Raw genomic sequence first — 22,000 nt, forward strand, 5'->3', positions numbered from 1 at the left:
AAAGAAAAGGGCACTTAGGGCCGGCCCGTGGCTGAGGCGGTTGGAGCTCCGTGCTCCTAACTCCAAAGGCTGCCGGTTCGATTCCCACATGGGCCAGTGGGCTCTCAACCACAAGGTTGCTGGTTCAACTCGTTGACTCCTGCAAGGGATGGTGGGCTGCACCTACTGTAACTAACAATGGCAACTAGACCTGGAGCTGAACTGCTCCCTCCACAACTATGAGTGGAAAGACAACTTGACTTGGAAAAATATCCTAGAAGTACACACTGTTCCCCAATAAAGTCCTTTCCGTTTCCCCAGTAAAAAACTAAATAAAAAAATAAATTAAAAAAAATAAAAAAGAAAATAAGGGCACTTAAAGGCAGAGATCATGTGTCATTTATTTTAGTATCCTCATCACTCAACAGAGTGTCTTATAGTTGCTCCATCTATGTGCTGGAGGAATGCAGAGATGGAAGGAGGGAAAGGGAAGGGAAACAAATCCATAAATGCAATGCATAAAGGGACTTTAGCCTAGAGGAATTCAATGCTTCATGAAGTGGTATAGCGTGGTGATTAAAAGCATGGACTATCGTGGCCTGCCCGGTGGCTCAGGCAGTTGGAGCACTGTGCTCCTAACTCCCCACTTTGATTCCCACATGGGCCAGTGAGCTGTGCCCTCTACAGCTAAGATTGTGAACAATAGCTCTCCCTGGAGTTGGGCGGTCATGGGCTGCCGTGTGCTGCTGTGGGCTGCTGTGTGCTGCCATGAGTGGCCGGCAGCCAGCATGAGTGGCCGGCAACCATCGTGAGCGGCCGATAGCCAGTGCAAGCTGCTATGAGCAGCAGACCATCGACAGGTGACCAACTGCTAGGGGGAGTGCAAGGCTCATAATACCAGCATGGGCCAGGTAGCTGTGTCCTACACAACTAGGCTGGGAAACAACGGCTTGAACCAGAGTGGGTGGGGGGAGGTGGAAGAAGGGGAGAAAAAAGAAAGCACTCAGTATTTGTCAGCTAAAATACATGAACAGATGATTCATATGGCTTTGGAGAAGGGTCTGTGTGATTTGAAAAAGCCTGGGATCATGCTGAAATTGCCATTGCCCCTGCTCCCTCCACTTCCTTGAGAACTATTGAGCTCTATGCCTGCTTCACATACATATCAGATTATGTTGGTAGAACATCTTCAAAATATCTAAAGTGATGTATTAGAATCTACACAATTGTAAATTAGTTTTATTTGATCGACCTACCCTGTAAGCATTTGCAAAGTCTGCAAAAGAGGAAATTATGAGGTAGCCAAAAATGGGGTATTACCCTAAACTTTTTGCTCCAGTCCTCACAAGCCCTGAATTCCTTTCCCAGCTGATTAAAAATTTGACTCTGAGACAGGTTAGTTACCATGTTTTTAGGTAGACAGGAAGGTCCCTGGTGGAATAAACAAAAGGCAGCCATATCCTGAAACTCCAGGTTCTGGAATGTTCTTCTTCACTCCAGGACAAAGATATGAGAATACACCTTGAGGTTAATAAATTATCTCATAACTCCTTTTTGTTTGGATAAAGGAACAGATCTGATAGATAGGAATGGGTTTGTTAATCCCTTTAGGGTGGGCAAACAGGACAAACCTGACAGATGAATTCCATTAGAAGGCGCCAACTCTCTTCCCCAAGCAGGCAAGGGAAGGTATAAAAGTAAGAACTTTTGCCTCAGTCACTGGGCAACCCGGTCCGGACCCCCTCTCATTCCAAGAGCTATGATTCTTTACTCTTTACTTTTAATAAACTATCCTCTTTTACAATTCCTCGCCTCTCCTTGGTTCGTGCTTCCATTCTTCAGTTTCATAGGACCCAATCCCGGCACAAAGAAAATATTCTACATCAACTCTGTCCAATAGGAGCTCCCTTATCACTATTTGACTAGAATTTAAGGGAAATTATGGCTTCTCCTACTACTACACTACAGCCTCTGGATGTGGCATTCCTTCACTCATTTGTTCAACAAACTACTATTAACTGACCTAGAAGAGTTACGGGAGCTTTCCTGTATGTCCAACTGGGACCCTTCAGGTAGTGGAGACAGGGTGGAAGATGAATAGCTTCCCCAAAGTAAGCATATTCCTATGTTCAGACACTACTAGGTAGAGTTCTTAGGAGTTAGTGCCATTCCTTCCTTCTCTCCTATCCCTACCTCTCCACACCCCACAATGGAGAAGAAAAGTGCCAAATGCCCAAGGAAAAAATGTGCCTTGGGCTTCAGAGCCCTGAGATAAAAGAGGATATTGTCCTAGAGAAGCAGTTTTAGACATACGTAAGCCTGATACGGGCCAACAAGTAGCCCCCCCTTCCCCCACTGGAAAACTTTTTTCTTTCTTATAGGAATTTTAAGTTTCCTTCCCCTTAAGTTTCCTTTTCCCCAGGTTTTTGGCTCCTATCCCTGCTTTAGATAATTACCTTAAAACCTGTGATTCATACTTGTTGATTGTAATCATTGAAGCCTAATGTTCTCTCCTACCCATTTGAGGCCTAACTCCTGGACAATTAATGACACCTGAATGACTGGTTGAATGGCCACAGGCTCTATAGAGCTAATGGATTTATTAATTAAAATCTATTTTTCCTCATTTAGGGGCCTTGGGGATACCCAAGGATATCCCAGCAAGATTGCCAGTCACACCCAAAGAAGCCAACAGGGTCTTCCATGTGGATCTCGAGATCCCTTCCTCTTATCTAAGGTCAGATAGGGCAAGAGTCCTGTGAATCCCCCACTAGGTAGGGACAGCTCTATGGCTCTGCCCAGCCGGAAGCAGATACAGAAGAAAAAACCTTTGGTCCTTCAACTTCCCATAGAGATTGTATGAGGATCACATCTCTCAAGGGGAAAACAAGGCAGTTAGAGACAGGTATTGGGTCTCCGCATTCCTGCACAACCCATAGAATGTGACCACCCAAAAGACCTCCCCTCTCTGCCCAAAACTTCCTCTTTTCATTGTAATTATCTATCCCTATGAGAAACAAATGGGTACAAAACACCCAACTAGATTAGACCAGTCACTCACACCTGTGTAGTAAAGGCCACAATGACCTTCGTTTCACCTGGGCCTCATTATACCATCATTATTATATCATATATATGACCAGAAGTTCATTAATATCATAATGGACTGAATTCTAGGAAGGAACATGCGCAGTCTAAAAAGATGAGATAATAGCCTCTTGTCAATCGCAGGCATCAATCAAGTGGTCCCACTCCCGGAAAGGAAGAGCCCATTCTAGAGAAAAAAAGGAATAAAAACTTCAAGTCCTCACCAGTCAGCACCTCTTGAGCCTTGCCTTAGCTTGGGTACTGCTCTAAACTCTTTGTAGTATACTTTTTCTAATGCCACCTTGGGCCCTTGAGCCATTCTCTACTGCTCCGGTCCGCTCCTATTTCCTTGGAGTGTACTATCTCGTCTAGTAAACTGATTCTTTGCTACTTTACCTCGGTATCTCATTCAGTTCTTTGCTCGATATGCCAAGAACCTGGACACTGCACCGAGGAGGGCCCACCCTCCGGTAACACTCCCATATCCCCTGCCTTGAATTATCTGTTCTCTCCTTTAAAATGGGGTAGGATTTTTGTCTGAAGAACCAACATGAGAAGAATTGAACTGCCTCCTTATAGTCTCCAGACACTCCCTTTTCACTTCTTTTCCATCCTAGTTCTTATTTTAAATAACCTAATATTTGTATGGAATGTTTATCAGTTCATTTCAGTCTCATAAAAACCTATACATTTGGTATTATCACTATAACTCAATTTCCGATGAGTAAATGGTGGCTCAGATTAAATGACCTAACCCATCACAAATCCTGGAAAGTGCGAGTGCTGGACTCCCACCTGAGTTCTTGGATTCCCTATCCTATAGCTACCATTCTGCTATCACCTGCCTGAATCTTGGTATAGCATCGAGAAGTTCCAGACCAGGATGGAGTAGACACACTTGGAGTAAATTCAGTTCTTATTCCTCCTGCTAGGCAAAGATAAAAACCCTGGACATTTTATATAAAACCAACGCAAAAAGACTCTGGAAGACAGTTTTTGGAAGTGTTCATCCGCTGCCTTCTCAGACCACCCATGCTCTAATAAACGCTATTCTACGACCCAACTCCTGTGTCGGTCTATTGGCTGAGTGATGCAGGCAGCAAGAGACCTGAACTCATTTGGCCTCTGGTTTCAATACTGACCCATTGGCACCAAAAAGTGAGGTGCGATATCCAGCAAGGCATAATACCCCCACCATTAAGGGGCTCTGTTTGAAAGCTTGCTCTCATTCTGGAAGCATGTTGTGGTTGACAACATTGTTCCCCAGGAAGCGGGACCCATCTGCTGCACTGTAAAAGCTACCATGTCTGGTTTCGGCTTTGGGCGTCTGGTGGTCTTACGGCCACATCTGGTTTCTGGTTTCAGCCCACTAGTCGATTGTCTGATGGTTGATGGACAATGTATATGGAGTAAGATGATGTTGCATCCGAATCTGGCACCTAGCTAGGTCGGGTTTATCTGGTGTTTGAATCCGAATCTGGTTTTTCTGGTTTTTGTCTGTCTGATCCAGGGAATACTTGGATCTGTCTGTGTGTTTAAGTCTGTGTTAAATGTGGCCACATTTGTTCCAGCTCAGTAATGGGATCTAAGTTTTCAATCCCGGCCGGCAGCATGTTGGGCAAAATGTTAGGCCATTGGAAAAACTATGTCTACAAGCCATTGATGAAAAAAATTAATGTTCTATTACAGTACTGCTTGGCCAATGTATGTATTAGATTCTGGAGGGTGCTCGTCGCTCAATAGTTTGTTGAATTATTGTACTATTTTGCAACTGGAATAGTTCTGTTAGAGGTCTGGGAAATAGGATGAAATTTCTTACGTAGGAGCCTTTATGATAGATTCTGAAAAGAAGGGAACTAAATTGATAGCTCGGAGAGAAGGGGACTCCACCCATCACCTAATCCATTTATAACCAAGAATGCTTGAGGCTGAAGTAACTGAAGGAAAAAAGGGGGACACTTTTAAAATAAAGTGGCTAATTCTCTAAACCAAGCCAGACCCCCCACACCCTTTGTTCCAGCCTCTTTGAAATTGTAGGGGCAGTTGTAAGATCTTAGGACCTCCTCTGCAACTGTTAATAATTCTGTTTATATGTATATGATCTCTGATATCTGTGCTTGTTTGTGTTTTATATATAATATAGTGTTTTTGAAGAAACACTTAAAGAAAAAAGGATTAAGCACTTACATAAATTTAAATAATAAAAACTAACCCAAGTACTTTTCAGGATCACGTGATCTAAGAAAATATTTGATACAAAAGCTGGTTTAACTTTTGATTAAATGGATATGTCTTTTAAGGTTATTAACATCAAATATGGTATCTTTTGTTTTACCTGGGTTTACAAAAATAAATTCATGTTATCTCTGTCACAAAATTTGTCAAGAAAATAGCTTGAGTAATAATAACCTTTGAAATCTCATAGGGTTAAGAGCTAATGAAATGTTAACTGAAATAAGGTTTTACATGAAACTTTTCAGTAATAATTATATAGTCTGGATGCTTGGACAAGGTTTCTCAGCATCTACTGGTAACTTAAAATTTCAGTTTTATTAAGTTGTGTTAAATGATAAGAATTATTGAATATCTAAGGTATTTCAAAATAATGAAATACTAAAATAGTAACAATTAGATAGGTCTGAGTTCATCTATTTCTGGTTTCTTGTCACAGGAAAGCTAAAAGCTAGATTAAGATCTGTTAATAAATATATCTTGTATTTTATTACAAAACCCTATATTTCTAAAGGTTGCCAAATGTATTTATGGATTTGCTAGTGGAAATATTGATTACTTGTTTTTAGTTGCTAGTAGAAATTAAGGTTCTGAAGGTTGTGGATTCTAATTAATATGAAAGGAAATGATGTATGCTTTCAAGGAAGGTATAAGGTATGGGGGAAAAAAGACTGAAAGGTGGGAAGAAGACAGACTGACCTCGGAATGTAAGGATTGACGTGACGGTTTCCTGGGTTTTCTTTTTGCCTCATATATCCGGGACTAAGCACGGGAGAAGCAATCCAGAAATGCCAATGGGCACAGACAAAATAAAGTCCCAGGAAAAGCCTGCTTGCTTTCTTTAGTCAAAGGACTAGAAAAAAGGCAATCCAGCAAGACAGAAAACTTTGAGACAATAACTGACTCATTCCAACTAAGCACCATGGAAAAAATCTTGGCCCCACCTCAACCCCTATAAGCAAAGACCAACTGAGAACCGTAGGCTTCCACCCTCGTCCAGCTACAATGAGGTAGCCTCGCTAAGGTATTGCCAGAGAAGAAGACAGAGTAGGAAGTTTGGACTTTCATACCTGCCCAGAGGTAATGAACTCCCCACTAGCGATATTAGGTTGGTGCAAAAGTAATTGCGGTTTTTGCAATTATTTTTAACCTTTTAAACCCCAATTACTTTTGCACCAATCTAATAACAAGACATCCCTCCCCTTCCCTGCCAGGGTGTCAGAGGAGGCCACCTGGAGAGTCTGAAATTGCCACCTTGGGCTGACAAAGGAGACTGAGTGGACCTTCACCTCTGTCTGGTAAGTGAGGCAACCCCTCACCTACAACTAATGTCAGAGGAATCCTGCCAAAATGGAAGATTTAAATAAGATTCAGAGTCTCATAACCCCAAAATGTTCAGCACTTAATAAAAAACACATGTCATGGGCCGGCCCGGTGGCTCAGGCAGTTGGAGCTCCATGCTCCTAATGCCGAAGGCTGCTGGTTTAATTCCCACATGGGCCAGTGGGCTCTCAACCACAAGGCTGCCAGTTCAACTCCTTGACTCCCACAAGGGATGGTGGGCTCTGCCCTCTGCAACTAACATTGAATATGGCAACTTGAGCTGAGCTGCTGCTGAGCTCCCGGATGGCTCGGTTAAAAGAACAGCAAAATAAGCCCAAAGGGAGTACAAGAAAGGAGATAATAAAGATCAGAGCAGAAATAAATGAAATAGAAACCAGAAAAACAATACAAAAGATCAATGAATCCAAGAGTTGGTTTTTAGAGAAGATAAACAAAGTCAACAAACTTTTAGCCAGACTCATTAAAAAAAGAGAGAGGACCCAAATTAATAACATCAGAAATGAAAGAGGAGAAGTGACAACAGATACCACAGAAATACAAAAAAAATTTAAGAAATTACTATGAGCAACTATATGCCAACAAATTTGACAATCTGGAAGAAATGGACAATTTTCTAGAAGCAAACAACCTTCCAAGGCTAACTCAAGAAGAAACAAAAAACCTAAATAGACTGATTACCACCAGGAAAATTGAATCAGTAATCAAAAATCTCCCAACAAACAAAAGCCCTGGAGCAGATGGCTCTACAGGTGAATTTTACAAAACATTCAAAAAAGAATTATCACCTATTCTCCTAAAGCTCTTTCAAAAAATCCAGAAGGAGGGAAGGCTCCTAAACACTTTTTATGAGGCCACTATCACCCTGATCCCAAAATCAGACAAAGACACCACAAAAAAAGAAAACTACAGGCTGATATCTCTAATGAACATAGATGCAAAAATCCTCAACAAAGTATTAGCAAACAGAATTCAGCAATACATTAAAAGGATCATACACCATGATCAAGTGGGATTCATCCCTGGGATGCAAGGGTGGTTCAACATCCACAAATCAATTAATGTGATACACCACATTAACAAAATGAAAAATAAAAATCACCTGATCATATCAATAGATGCAGAAAAAGCATTTGATAAAATCCAGCAGCCATTTATGATAAAAACCCTTAAGAAAGTGGGAATAGAGGGATCACATCTCAACATAATAAAAGCCATATATGATAAACCCACAGCTAACATCATACTCAATGGGGAAACGCTAAAACCATTCCCCTTAAGATCAGGAACAACGCAAGGTTGCCCACTTTCTCCACTTCTATTCAACATAGTGCTGGAAGTTCTACCCACAGCAATCAGACAAGTAAAAGAAATAAAAGGCATCCAAATCAGTAAGGAGGAAGTAAAATTGTCATTATATGCAGATGACATGATACTATATATACAGAACCCTAAAGACTCCATCAAGAAACTATTAGAGCTGATAGATGAATTTAGTAAAGTAGCAGGATACAAAATTAATATTCAGAAATCAGTTGCATTTGTATATACCAATAATAAAACATCAGAAGGAGAAATTAGAAAACAGTCCCATTTACAATTGCTTCAAAGACTATAAAATACCTGGGAATAAATTTAACCAAAGAAGTAAAAGATCTGTACTCAGAAAATTATAAGACACTGAAGAAAGAAATGAAAGAAGATACAAATAGATGGAAACACATACAATGTTCATGGATAGGAAGAATTAATATAGTTAAAATGTCCATACTGCCTAAGGCAATATACATATTCAACACAGTTTCTATCAAACTACCAAAGATGTTTTTCACAGAAATAGAACATATAATCCTAAAATTTATACGGAACCATAAAAGACCGTGGATAGTCTCAGCAATCTTGAGAAATAAGAGCAAAGTGGGAGGTATAACGATACCTGACATCAAATTATACTACAAGGCTACAGTAATCAAAACAGCATGGTACTGGCATAAAAACAGACACATAGATCAGTGGAACAGAATAGAGAGCCCAGAAATAAATCCTTGCCTATATGGCCATTTAATCTATGACAATGGAAGCAACAATTTATGGTGGGGTAAAGACTGTCTATTCAATAAATGGTGCTGGGAAACCTGGACAGACACATGCAAAAAAATGAAGCTGGACCACCTCCTTACACCATATACAAAAATATTTTCAAAATGGCTCAAAGACTTAAATGTAAGATCTGAAACCATAAAATTCGTAGAAGAAAATATAGGAAGAAACTTTACAGACATTACCCGGAGTTAGATTTTTACTGATATATCTCCTCGCACAAGGGAAGTAAGAGAAAAAATAAACATGTGGGATTACATCAAACTACGTGTTTTTTTTCACAGCAAAGGAAACCATCAATAAAACAAAAAGGGATCCTACTGAATGGGAAAAGATATTTGCCAATGATATATCTGATAAGGGGTTAATATCACAAATTTGTAAAAAAAAAACTCACTCAACTCAACTCCCAAAAAACAAACAACCCAATTAAAAAATGAGCAGAGGACATGAAGAGACATTTTTCTAAAAAGGACATACAGATGGCAAACAGACATATGAAAAAATGCTCAACCTCACTAACCATCAGAGAAATGCAAATAAAAACCACAATGAGATATCACCTCACCCCAGTCAAAATGGCTATCATCAATAAATCAACAAACAACAAGTGCTGGCGAGGATGTGGAAAAAAGGGAACCCTTGTGCACTGTTGGTGGGATTGCAGATTGGTGCAGCCACTATGAAAACAGTATGGAGGTATCTCAAAAATATGAAAATGGAACTACCTTATGATCCAGCAATTCCACTCGTAGGTATCTATCCAGAGAAATCCAAAACTCTAATTCAAAAAACTTCATGCACTCCTATGTTTATTGCAGCACTATACACAATAGCCAAGACATGGAAACAACCGAAATGCCCATCGGTAGACAACTGGATTAAGAAACTGTGGTACATTTATACAATGGAGTATTATGCAGCCATAAAGAAGAAAGAAATCTTACCATTTGCAACAACATGGATGGACCTAGAGAACATTATGTTAAGTGAAATAAGTCAGACAGAGAGAGACAAATACTATATGATCTCACTTATATGCGGAATCTAAAGAAAAGAATAAGTGAATGAACTAATCAGAAACAGTTTCAGATACATAGAGGAAAAACTGAGGGTAGCTAGATCGGAAGGTGGGATGGGGATAAGAGGGGAGGTGAGGGCATTAGAAAGCAGTCAGTAACCACAAGATGGCCGCGGGGTTACGAAAGTTAATTTGGGAAATGTAATCAATAATGTTGTAAAGATTTTATAGGGTATCCGATGGACACTTGTCTCATTAGGGAGACCACCTCAGGGATGATGTAGATGCCTGATCACTGCACTGTACACCTGAAGCTGAATCTGAACAATAGTGAGGTCAACTACAAGTTTATATATATATGTATGTATATACTTACAAGAAGCGGAGTACAGCATTAAGAATAGAGACCTTGGAAATGTAATGGCTGTGTGCGATGTCAGAGGGATAGTGGATGGAGGGAGAGAGATTGACACAGTGTGAGGGGTATAAATTATAAACGTCTAAGTATTACTTTGCTTTGTGCACCTGAAACTAGTAAAAAAAAAAAAAAAAAAAAAAAAAAAAAATATATATATATATATATATATATATATATACATATATATAAATAAATATCACACCAAAAATCAGGAAAATATCAACTTAAATTAAAAAAGACAATTAGATGCCAACACCAAGATGATGCAGATATTAGTATTATTTGACAAAGATTTTAAAGAATCATTGAAACATTTTCACAAGCAATTATGCCTATGCTTGAAGTAAATAAATAAATAATAAATAGAAAATGTCAGTAAAGAAATTGAAAATATAAAGAAACAGCAGGACGGCTAGATGGCTCAGTTGGTTAGAGCGCAAGTTCTTAACAACAAGGTTGCCGATTCAATTCCTGCATGGGGTGGTGGGCTGTGCCCCCTGCAACTAGATTGAAAATGGGAACTTGACTTGGAGCTAATGGGTCCTGGAAAAACACACTGTTCCTCAATATTTCCCAATAAAATTTTTTTTTAAAAAAAAAGCTGCAGATGGACACTTTAGAATTGAAAAATATAATTACCAAAATAATAAAAACTCAATGAATGGGCTCAACAGCAGGATGGAGGGGACAGAGGGAAAAAAATATCAGTGAATTTGAAGACAGAACAATTTAAATGGCCCAAGCTAAACAACAGTATTTGGGTAAATAAAATACACTTTCCTTCTCCTCTTGTGTTTTCTAAATTATGTTTGATAATTGAAACAAAAAAGTACAATATTGTCTGAATGTCAATTTCAATGCATATAGTGGACATACTGAATAAAATTATATTATAAATGGAGAGTAAAGGGACCTAAAGGGAGGTAAGTTTTCTATACTTATCTCAAATTGGTAGAATGTAGACACCAGTGTATCTTCATGGTCATGGAATCATTGTGTATTTTGATTTCAGTAGTGGTCACAAGAATCTACATGTACAATAAAATGCCATAGAGCTATGTGCACGCATTTTTTCCAACGTCTGTCTACTGGTTTTAATTTTATACTGTAGTTATACAAGATTAACCATTGGCGAACACTGGGTGAAGGGTATATGGGACCGCTCTATTATCTTTGTAACTTCCTATATATCTAAAATAACTTCAAGATGAAAAGTAAAAAACAGAAGAGGATTGAAAGAGCATCTTCAAAGACAACTGGATAACTCCCTTTTCAGTTCAGAGGCTAGACGTGACGGGAGGCAGTGCTCAGAGGGTAGTGGTTTCTGGACTGGAATCTTCAGGTCAGCCACTAGCCTCACCCCCAAGTGACATCACAAAGCTCCAGAAGCCCCACCCACCACCAGCAGTTTTGCCAATTCCACTGTTATCTCAGGACTGTGTTTGTGTTGGAAGTAGTTTTCAACCTTGCTGAGCAAACTTCTGTGCCTGCTCCGTTACAGCTGGAGGAAAGTGGCCCCATGTGAGCAACGGATGTGTGGTAGCAGCTCCACACCCCTTCGTGGGACATAACAAAGAGCAAGCCTAATTCTAGTGATGTTTTCTTGGTTGTATGGGCAGTTTGCTTGCACCACACATCTCAACTCTCTTTGAGAAATCTATGTCTTACCCACAACTTCCAGCCTACTTATGGGACAAGGGTACGCTCGTCACTGCTATATTTGATTCTGCTTGCCTAGTAAAAGTTTTCTTCTTTGCACTCCTGATGACTCTGGTCACTACTCATCCTGGTCTGGAAAGTAGCCAAATACAAAGGCAACAAGAACAGAGAGCCAGACCCAAGAAACGAGGCAACACTACTGGCATGAAGGTCTATGGTTCTTGATGGAAACTGCATTGAGGTGAAGAACCAGAGGCCCATGAGTCAGGGCCATCTTGGAGCCCATCTTTGAGTCTAGAGCCTGGGAAGGAAGGGCTGCTTCAGCCACTTATTTTCCCCAAAGTTAGATGCTCCCCTAGACCACATTTCCTTCCTCTACCACCACCTCCACTATAATTCACACTGATCATGCTGTTCTTTGGCTTGTCCAGGCTCCTAAGTTTGAATGTCTTTTCTCTGTGGATCTTTCAGACTAAAATGATAAATGTCTCCTGATTTCTGCATTAACAAAGGAAAGGGACAAACAGAGAAAAATTGATTCCAGGGCGGCCATTTGGCTCAGTGATTGGAGCTCAGTGCTCATAACACCAAGGTCACCGGTTTGATTTCCACATGGGAAATGTATTTTAAAAATACATTCTAAAATGATAATTTTATTTTTTTAAATCTTTTGAGTTTGTAACAAACTAAATCCTTTTTCAAATGTAATTCAAATTAAAGAGACAGTGGTTTGAAAAATCCATACCCTCGTCTAATTAGCCTTGGGTTACCATAAAGAACATTTGATTATTTGCCTGGAAAGAATTTTTATTTTTCTAGGAGAAAAACTTCTGTGCCCAACCCCTGTTACCTCTTCCTCATAGAGGCATCTTATCAGGTGTTCCCTTGGCTCCCCCTCACATGCATTTAATTCTGGAGTCTCAAGCCAAGAACTCCCTCAAAACTTTCTCTATTGCCTCAAGAGCCTTGTGGTGATGGTGTTTGTTTTTGTTGTTGAGCAACTTCAGCAGAGACAGATCAAAGGTTGCTGGTAATGGGACTGAAAGCCTCATGGCCAAGAAAAAAGTACCCCTTTCTTTTCTGGCATTGTCGACCAGTTAGCATTCCCCTTGAGCTCACTGTTACACCCTTTCTCAGTCCAGTATGCTTGCTTGGGAAGTAGGTAGTGGGGTGGGGTGGAGTAAGGAACAGTGGTGTGTTGACATGACTGAGCGTGGTTTCTATGTATCTTTCTTGAAGAGTTCCACAGAAGTCCTGTGCATGCCTGAGTTGACTGAAAGATCCTCAACATTCCTAACACTCTCCAGATCTCCAGATCTTTCTTCCCTATCCTGCAAATGCCTCTACTCATCCATGATGTTTACTGAACTTTTGCTACGTAACAGCCTCTGTCCTGGGTGCTGGAGATACAAGCGAAAGGGGCCCCATTTTCTCTCTCCTAGAGCCTATAGATATTAATGAACATTACATAGATGAATACAGAAAAGTGCTCTGAAAAAAGAATTTGGCTTTATGAGGGTGTGTATCAAAGGAACCTGACCTAGACTGGAGAAGGCTTACCTGAGGAAGTGATGCGTGGGCTGAGAGCTGAGAAATGGGTGGGGTGGGGTGGGAGCAGTCTCCAAGGTGCCTCCCGCTAGGACATCCCTTTATGTAATAGCTATATGCATGTATTATGAAACTTCTGGCCTGGTGTTTCCATGCTTCCCAGGTACTCTAAGTTACTCTCCTTTTATTTTCTTCTATCCTCCAGGATCTCTCTACTCCCCAGACTCTTCATGCATCCCAAATCTCCATTTTATCCTTATTTGGAACTTACTGACAAACAAGTCAGACTGTATTGTAAGTTTATGGCCACCTGATGGTAGGAAAGCATCAGCAAACATGGTCCTTATAGTGACTACCAGGCAATGGGATCCTTACTCCCTCATACTCTTGAGAGCTTGATGGTTCATCCATGAAGAGCTATCTATGATCATGTTATCCAGAATAATGGGAATCGCTTATCCAGAAGATCTCCTGGGCTGGAAATTTCATAATCTTTAAAGCATGTACTATATATTGAGCATCAATTGTATGTTGCCTCCTAACATACAGTATCTCTATACTGCATAAGTACCTATGAAAAGGACATTATTCCTCTTACAGGTGAGAAGTTGAGGCTCAGAGACACAAACAGAGAGGCTGATAAGCTGCTCAAATTCTCACAGCAAAGTCGGCTTATTTTTTTTCTCTCATGCTGCCTCCAGCATACATCATGAAATAAAACATCCCATTCTTTGAGGCAGTTCTTCTTTCCCTATCAGAAGTCTCTTAGCCGTAAATGTCACTAGTATGAGTTTGTGTTGTTCTCTCATGGCTGGGGTACCCTTTGTTGTATCCTTCTCTGGTTTCCCCTGGCATCTTCAGAAGACTCTGTCTGCAGCTCCAGGTCCTGTACCTGTAGAAATCAAGCCAACAAGTACCAACCACCATAATGCATACAGTGGGTAACAGGGACCAGAGAGAGAATGCAGTGAAAAAGGATAAGATGCTGCTCCTGCCTTCAGGGAGCTACTGGTCCAAATGTGTCTGAGCGTTTCCCTTAGGCCAATGCCAGATGGTTTATTTTGAAGCCGGAAGAAACCCTTCTGGGCTAGATCAATCAAGGAGGGCTTCCTGAAGCAGGTGAAATGTTAGGGAAACAGACAGCTTAAATTTAGGAGTGACAGGTATAACAAGGGATAGTGAACCAGCCACATTATGCATGTAAGGGAACAGTGGGAAATCAGGTTGAGAAGAGTACCAGCCAGTGGTAAAGGGCCTTGAATGCCAGACTACAGTGCTTGATTTCTACTAAGAGGGACCCAGGAAAGGATTTTGACAAGACAAGTGACAAGTGAAATAAACATTCAAAATTAGTTTGGCATAGTCAATGTGTAGGACGAATGAGAGTGAGGAGAGACTAGTCAAGACTAGTTAAAATGCTAGTTGAATAACAAAACTTTCCTAAGATCCTGGTACTTTCCTATTTCCTTCCACCTGAAATTCCCTTTTGTAAACCTTTCTTGGTTCAATAGCTTTTTAAGGATGTATGTGAGGAAGGAGGAAAAGTGGAATTCAGAGAGGCCCATCCTGAGAACTTTGTCTAAAAGCAAGCAGTAGGAATGGGGACCGGCGCTGATTCCCATTCTCCTGGCCTAAGGGTGGAGTGGCTGTGTCAGGAGCTGAAACGGGTGATGCCACAGTTGGCAATTGGGTGGGGTGGGACACTTCTTTTTTTTGGAAGAATTTAGGACTCACTGAGCTGTCTTCTCAAGAGGATGTGAGTACAGGGGGAGACCCTCATTGGTCCATTCCTTTAGATGCTCTAACTGTTCCAGCCCACTGATGCTCAAACATCATTAGTTCCCTAAGTGGGCAGCAGCCTGGAAACCAGAGCTTTCCAGAGCTGCCACTGTCCGGACAGAATCATGAAGCCTCAGAGCCAGAAGGGCCTTTGGTCATCCAGAATATCATTCATTTTACAGGAGGCCCCCAATACCCAGGGAGGGTAAGTGAGGGAGGCAGTGAGTATGCAATAGTGGCTAGAGTAGGGTGAGTCAGACAAACCTGGCATGGAATCCCAGCTCCACCACTTCAATTAGCTGTGTGTCCACAGGCAAGTTATGTAAATCAGTGGTTCTCACCGCATGGCCCAGGTATGTCTGGGACCCCCCAAGATGCTGTCAGGTGACCCACGAGGTTGAAACTATTTTTATGAAAAACATTAAGATGTTATTTTCCTTTTTCTCTCTCATTCTGTCATGAGTGTACAATGGAGTTTTTGAGAGGCTCTATAATGTATCTTTTAATTAAGACAGTGATAAAGAGATTTGAAAAATATAAAACAATGCCCTTTTTCTCTCTAAATGTTATTTACATTTTAACACATGACACATTCATTATTATTATTATTTTATATGAATTAATAAGTACTTTTTAAAGTTTAATGTTAATTTCTAATACAGTAAATATGGATAAATATAACCCACATAAACAAAAGCCCCTTGGGGTCCTCCATAATTTTTAAGAGTGTAAACGGATAATGAAACTTAAAATTTTGAGAATCATTGATTTAAAATGTCTATGCCCCCACTTCCTTATCTGAAAAGTGGGCATTATACTTATCTCACAGGATAGTTTGAGGCTTAAAAACGGTACCTCATGGGCGGCCTGATGGCTCAGTTGGTTAGACTGCGAGCTCTGAACAACAGGGTTGCCGGTTTGATTCCCACATGGGACCGTGAGCTGTGCCAACCACAACTAGATTGAAGACAATGAGCTGCCACTGAGCTTCCGGAGGGGTGGCCGGATGGCTCAGTTGGTTAGAGCGTGAGCTCTTAACAGCAAGCTTGCCGGTTCAATTCCTGCCATGGGATGGTGGGCTGCACCTCCTGCAACTAAAGATTGAAAGTGGCAACTGGACTTGGAGTGGAGCTGCGCCCTCCACAACTAGATTGAAGGACAACGACTTAGACCCTGGAGAAACACACTGTTTCCCAATAATCCCCAATAAAATTGAAAAAAAAAATCGGGTGAATTAAAAAAAAAAAAAAGGTACCTCAGATAAAAGGGAAAATGTCTGCTCAAGGTTTCACAGTTAGTGACTGAGTTAAGATCAGGTTAAGATCAGGTATTGTGTTTCTTGAACCAGTGCTCTCTCCAATATCACCTCATGGCTGTTCTTGGCTTTCTCTGGACCCTGGAAGAGACACGAGTCTGAGGTCTGCAGAATGAAGATGCTTTGCTTCTGGAAGCCAATGTCTGCAATGCACAAAGTCCCCATCTGTGCCTGGGACAGATCCCTAAGACAAGGTCACACTGAGTGACAATCCTACTAGACGCCATGTTCCACTTATAAGATAGATGCTTGTTGATAAGGTGAAAGCCCAGAAATGTTTGTGCATCTGTAGTTCACCTCTCTGACCACCTCAGGGCAGCATGCCCCCACAGGAAGAAGAGCAGAGAGGGTTCAGGACAAAAAACAATCATCATCATCATCATCTCTTGGCACTTCCATAACAAGAAAAGTCACTTCAGACAGTGTCTCCCTGAAGCCTCTGTTTTAGGAGTTGTGACATTTCCCAACCATGGGTAAGAGCAGCCGACCAGCACAGAGATGACAAACCAAAGATAAGGCAGACACTCCTGAAGAGTCCATTATCAGTTTTCCTTCAATAAGAAGAATTCAATATTGGATTACCTCCCCAGCCTCTTTTCATCACTGCTACTCTCCCCCCACTGCCCACCACAGTGAGTCTGTCTTAATTCTAACAGAAGAAGTCAGAAGATGGATTACTGGACCCATGTGATCACTAATTCTTTGTATAATGGAGCCTCAGTTTCCTCATCTGTAAAGTGGGGAAAACACCCATCTCATAGGATTGTGAGGATCTAAAGAGAGAGACATATAAAGGACATTTGTGAAGTCTAAGGTCGTATATGCCCTTTAAGAATTTAATATCTTATCCAGGAAAAGCCAAGTAAGTAGATATATATATATATTCATTAATCTCTTTAATTTATGCGGAAACATACATATGCCTGGCTTGGATCAGAAAGGAACAAGATCAAGTTCCTTGAAGTTTCTGGGTCTCCTGACTTAATTAAAGCTCAGTCCAGAAGACAACCATACAAATGTGACCTGGGGAAAGTATACTTTTCTGTTAATAATAAATAAAACACATACAACAATTTAGAGTTTATATAGCACTTTTACCCACATTACACTGACTCCTCCTGAGAACAGAGAAGACTCCCTTATTAGTCTTTTTTTCACAGTTCGGAAAAATTGGCTTAAAGAAGTGATGAACTTGCTCATGGTATCAAAGCAAGTCACAGGTGTAGCCAGATCCTCTGAGTCTAAGGCTTGCAATGCTTTCCTCTGTGTGACCCAAGAAGACTGGAACAGTGAAGGAGTCCCTTTCTCTTCAACTCCCAGGGACATTATGAGGACAGCTCCACTACCAAAGGCTTTGCATGACCCAGTTTATCCAGCCTGCTAAAGGAGGGCCAAGAGGGCTTCTGAGCCCCATTTCCTCGCCTCCAGTAAATGCCAGTGGCTTTTTTTGGTCCCACCTGAATGGTGAACGAGCTTTCCTCTTCAGCTTGAAGGAGCTGCCACCACTCCTCTGATCCCGGCTCTCTCCTGCCACCTAGCCAAACCCTCCCAAGTAAAATTTCCTCACAGCTGTGCGACAGTGAGCCACATTGAGCCACGTGGAGGCCAGGAGCACAGCGCAGTATGAGAGGTTAGGGAAGTATAGCTCAACAAAGGGAGGCTGTGTTCACCTCAACAGCAGAGAACAGATGCAAAAGAGGACCCTGTGAGGTGGAGAGCCCATAGGATCAGAGTCAGAGGCCCTAAAGAGTTAGAGCTTACTTTTGCTCCTTATTCCTTAGGGCTCTCAGGCAGGTCACTCAATTGCCCTGGGTCTTGGTTGCCTCATTTGTAAAAATACCTCGGATATGTACTCCAGAAAGTCCTCCTGGGTAGACCCAAGCAGAAGGAAGGCCTACGTACTCTCAAACCCACGCTGTCTGAAGAAAGGCTTTATTCCACTGCCCCAATTGTCTACCTCTAAATTAAACTTTTTAATTCACATTAACATATATTTTAGCCAATTGCTTCTACTCTTAACCTGGGATCTATGGATAGATTTTGGGGATCTGAGGACCTGTATGGGGAGGGGAAAATACATTTCCACTAACCCTAAGTGAACTCGTATTTCTCTACTACAAGTCCCAATAGTATTAGTAATACCTGTGCTTCTGTCACTAATAGAAATCAAGATGCTTTCATAGTCTATCAGTTGCTGCAGATCTCTTGAAATATTGTTTATACATATCACAACTTGGAAATTATGGTAGTTATTATATCTGCTGTTATATCTGGCTATTGAATGCGTTGTTCAAGGAAGTGGTAGATTACTATGTCACAAATTTGTTTTTAATTCTTTTACTATATTTCAGTAAACCTGACTTCTTTTGTAATTCTACATACTTCAGTTTATGCATTTGGGAACATTATGAGAAGGATTCCATAGGCTTTACCAGACTGTGCCAAAGGGGTCCTGGGCACAGAAAGGTCATTACCCCTGACCCAAAATGTTCCTCTGAGTCTTCCAATCAAGCTGTCAGCACTGAGCCCTCTGTGTGAAGAAGGACACTGAAGAGAGGGCTGAGGGGTGAGGCACTTCATTTCTTGAGCCCCTGCAAGTACCAAGACCTACTATCTCATTCAATTATCACAGGATTCAGAGAAGATGACAATATTATGCATATTTTAAAGAGAAAGAGGGGCTGGCGCGGTGGCTCAGGCGGTTAGAGCTCCGTGCTCCTAACTCCGTAGGTTGCCAGTTCGATTCCCACATGGGCCAGTGGGCTCTCAACCACAACGTTGCCAGTTCGATTCCTCAACTCCTGCAAGGGATGGTGGGCAGCGCCCCCTGCAACTAAAATTGAACACAGCACCTTGAGCTGAGCTGCCACTGAGCTCCCAGATGGCTCAGTTGGTTGGAGCGCATCCTCTCAACCACAAGGTTGCCGGTTCGACTCCCGCAAGGGATGGTGGGCTGCACCCCCTGCAACTAGCAACGGCAACTGGCAACGGCAACTGGACCTGGAGCTGAGCCGGGCCCTCCACAACTAAGACTAAAAAGAACAACTTGAAGCTGAACGGCACCCTCCACAACTGAGATTGAAAGGACAACAACTTGACTTGGAAAAAAGTCCTGGTTCCCCAATAAAGTCCGGTTCCCCTTCCTCAATTAAAAAAAAAAAAAAAAAAAAAAAAAGCTTAAAAAAAAAAAGAGAAAGAAACAAAAGCTCACACAGTAAGTAAGCAAAAGTTCCCCAGGTACACACTCTCCTCCCTTGGGGTCAAGGGTTAGGCCTCACATTTCCTCCTTGGAGCCCCACACTGAAATGCTGACAAGCTGGGCCTCAACCAGCTGTGTGACAGGGGTAAGTCACTTGACTTCTCTGTACCTGGGTCCTCATCTCCACAGTGAGGATGAAAACACCCATTCCATAGGGTTTCATTGTAGAAATCGATCCGATGAAAAAAAGTCTGTGAAAAGCTTGGCTTGGTGTCTGGACCTCCTGACTATATATTAAAAAGTGGTTGCCAACACTATTATAGAGAAGGAACTCAGCACATTGCATTTGTATTAGGTTGGTGCAAAAGTAATTGCAGGGGTTTTTTTTAACCTTTTTTAAACCACAGTTGCTTTTGCATCAACCTAATAGTTGCATTACAGTCCATTTTAGAAATTATAGGCAACTCTAAGGCTTCTCTCCCCATCTCCAACTCCTTTCATCAGAAATGGCCAAGAATTTTGCTTGTTTTCTTTTTTTCTCAGCATCCATGACTTCTTGGAGGCCAAATGGACCTCCTCCCTCCTCCCCAGGGAGGAACTCAGGCTGAAGAGATGAAGGCACAGCAATCAGGAGGAGAGGCCAAGAGGAAAGGAGGATGGGTGGCCAGCAGTGCAGGTATCAGCAGTCCTGAGCTTCCACGAGCAGAGCTTTCCTCCTGGGAACTGAGCCTGCAGGGGACAGAGGGCAAGATACTGCAATCGGTGTCTCTGTGCGCATGTGTGTAATTTATTTTCTTGCATGGCTGTGGGTGGTGGCTGGAGTTTCACAAGCTGTACCTGACAGATAATTACACAAAGACAAATTGTGCCCTGCTTTACCCTTCTCCGGGTATGGCAACTTCCAGACTATGTGTGTGGTGGGGGGAAGGATGTGGGAGATGGAAGGCCTGGGGGAAGGGTGGAACATCAGGATGGGGAGGTGCTGGGCCCTGCTGACCCATTACTCACCTACAAGCTGGGATAGACAATGGAGTCAGGAAAAAACTGGAGGGCACTTTTCTCAACTGGGCTGTGGCTCTCTTAAAGATGACAGATGCAGACGGAGTGGCCTCCTTGTACTTGGTCCAAACCTGGTTGCTCCATGGGAGGCCAGAAGCCAGGCCCCTAGGGGCTGCATTCACCAACACACAGGGTTCTCTGCTGCGCTCCCTGGAGAAGAAGCCTCCCAGAGTTCCCAGGGGCACCAATTAATGTCCCTGGTTCTGATCTGGGAGATGATGAGAATTCCAGTTTCTTCTCATGAGATTTCACCTCATCTCCCAGATTCTTGACCCCATTCTCCCTATTCCCACTATCTTCTTTTTACATGCCCTTCAGTTTAAAACTTTTCTATTGCATGAAAGTATATTTTTAATGTATCCAGGAGAAAATGTAGACAACAATATACATAGCCTATGAACCTCCTACACTTTTTTTTCAATTAAAATGGTAGTGATTTTCACTGTAATCTTGAATTTATAATTGTTTCATGTTGACCAGCATGGATGCTAATAAAAATAAATCAAACCTGTAAACATATTAAGCTTAATTTTTAAGAGAAAAAACAGACTGTTTGAGCCCAGGATACTAAAACTTTAGTATTAAATCCAAAGTTGAAGGAAAGCCTTCATTTCATCATCAATAAGATGGAAAAAATATTATCTTCCTCAGAGGGTTATTGCTTGGTACAAGGCTCGCTGCTTCATTCATTCATTTATTCGTAGAGCATCTACTAAAAACAAATGGGATGTCTGGCACTGGACGTGACACAGTTTGGTCTGTATCGTCAAAGAGAAGAGCAGAATATGTAAGGGTCCTCTGGGCAGGCCCAGTGAGGCTGGAGTGATGGATATTCTCCACTCAGGGGTCAGGGAGAGCTTCAGTGAGGATGCTCTGAGGAGGCTCAGTTCTTCTTGGGCTGTGTTCTTCAGCACAAAGCTTGATTCCTTGGTCCCTCCAAACAGACTGCTACCTGCCACACTTCCTCTCATATATCTGTATAGTGTAGTTCTTTCTTCCTTCTGGCCTTCTCTGATCCCTCAGTGAGGTTAGCAGCTCCTGCTGTTGGGACAGTTTTTCCTGCAGGCCCCTGCTGAGAGCTCAATCCCCCTCCTTATCAGAGCTCCGTTCCCCTCCTCCTCCCATACTTTATTGGAGCTGTCTCCCACAGGCACCATGGTTAGAGGCCTCCCTGTCAAAACAAAGTTGAGGGATCACAGCTGCTAGGGACGGATCTCCCTGGCACCCTGGCCAGATCTCCCCCCCAACCCGGAGGCCTAAACA

General features: G+C 41.9%; 1 protein-coding gene across 1 annotated transcript; it reads left to right on the forward strand.

Moving 5' to 3' along the window:
• Positions 1–11,837: 11,837 nt before the first annotated feature.
• SMIM42 (small integral membrane protein 42) lies at positions 11,838–12,045 on the forward strand. The gene is given in 2 exon segments (XM_074318626.1): positions 11,838–11,956; positions 11,958–12,045. Coding segments are annotated over 2 exon segments (207 nt in total).
• The last annotated feature ends 9,955 nt before the right edge of the window (positions 12,046–22,000 follow it).

The sequence above is a fragment of the Rhinolophus sinicus genome, chromosome 7 (genome assembly GCF_057876585.1).
Source record: "Rhinolophus sinicus isolate RSI-liver-muscle chromosome 7, RSI-T2T, whole genome shotgun sequence".
Classification (NCBI taxonomy): Eukaryota; Metazoa; Chordata; class Mammalia; order Chiroptera; family Rhinolophidae; genus Rhinolophus; species Rhinolophus sinicus.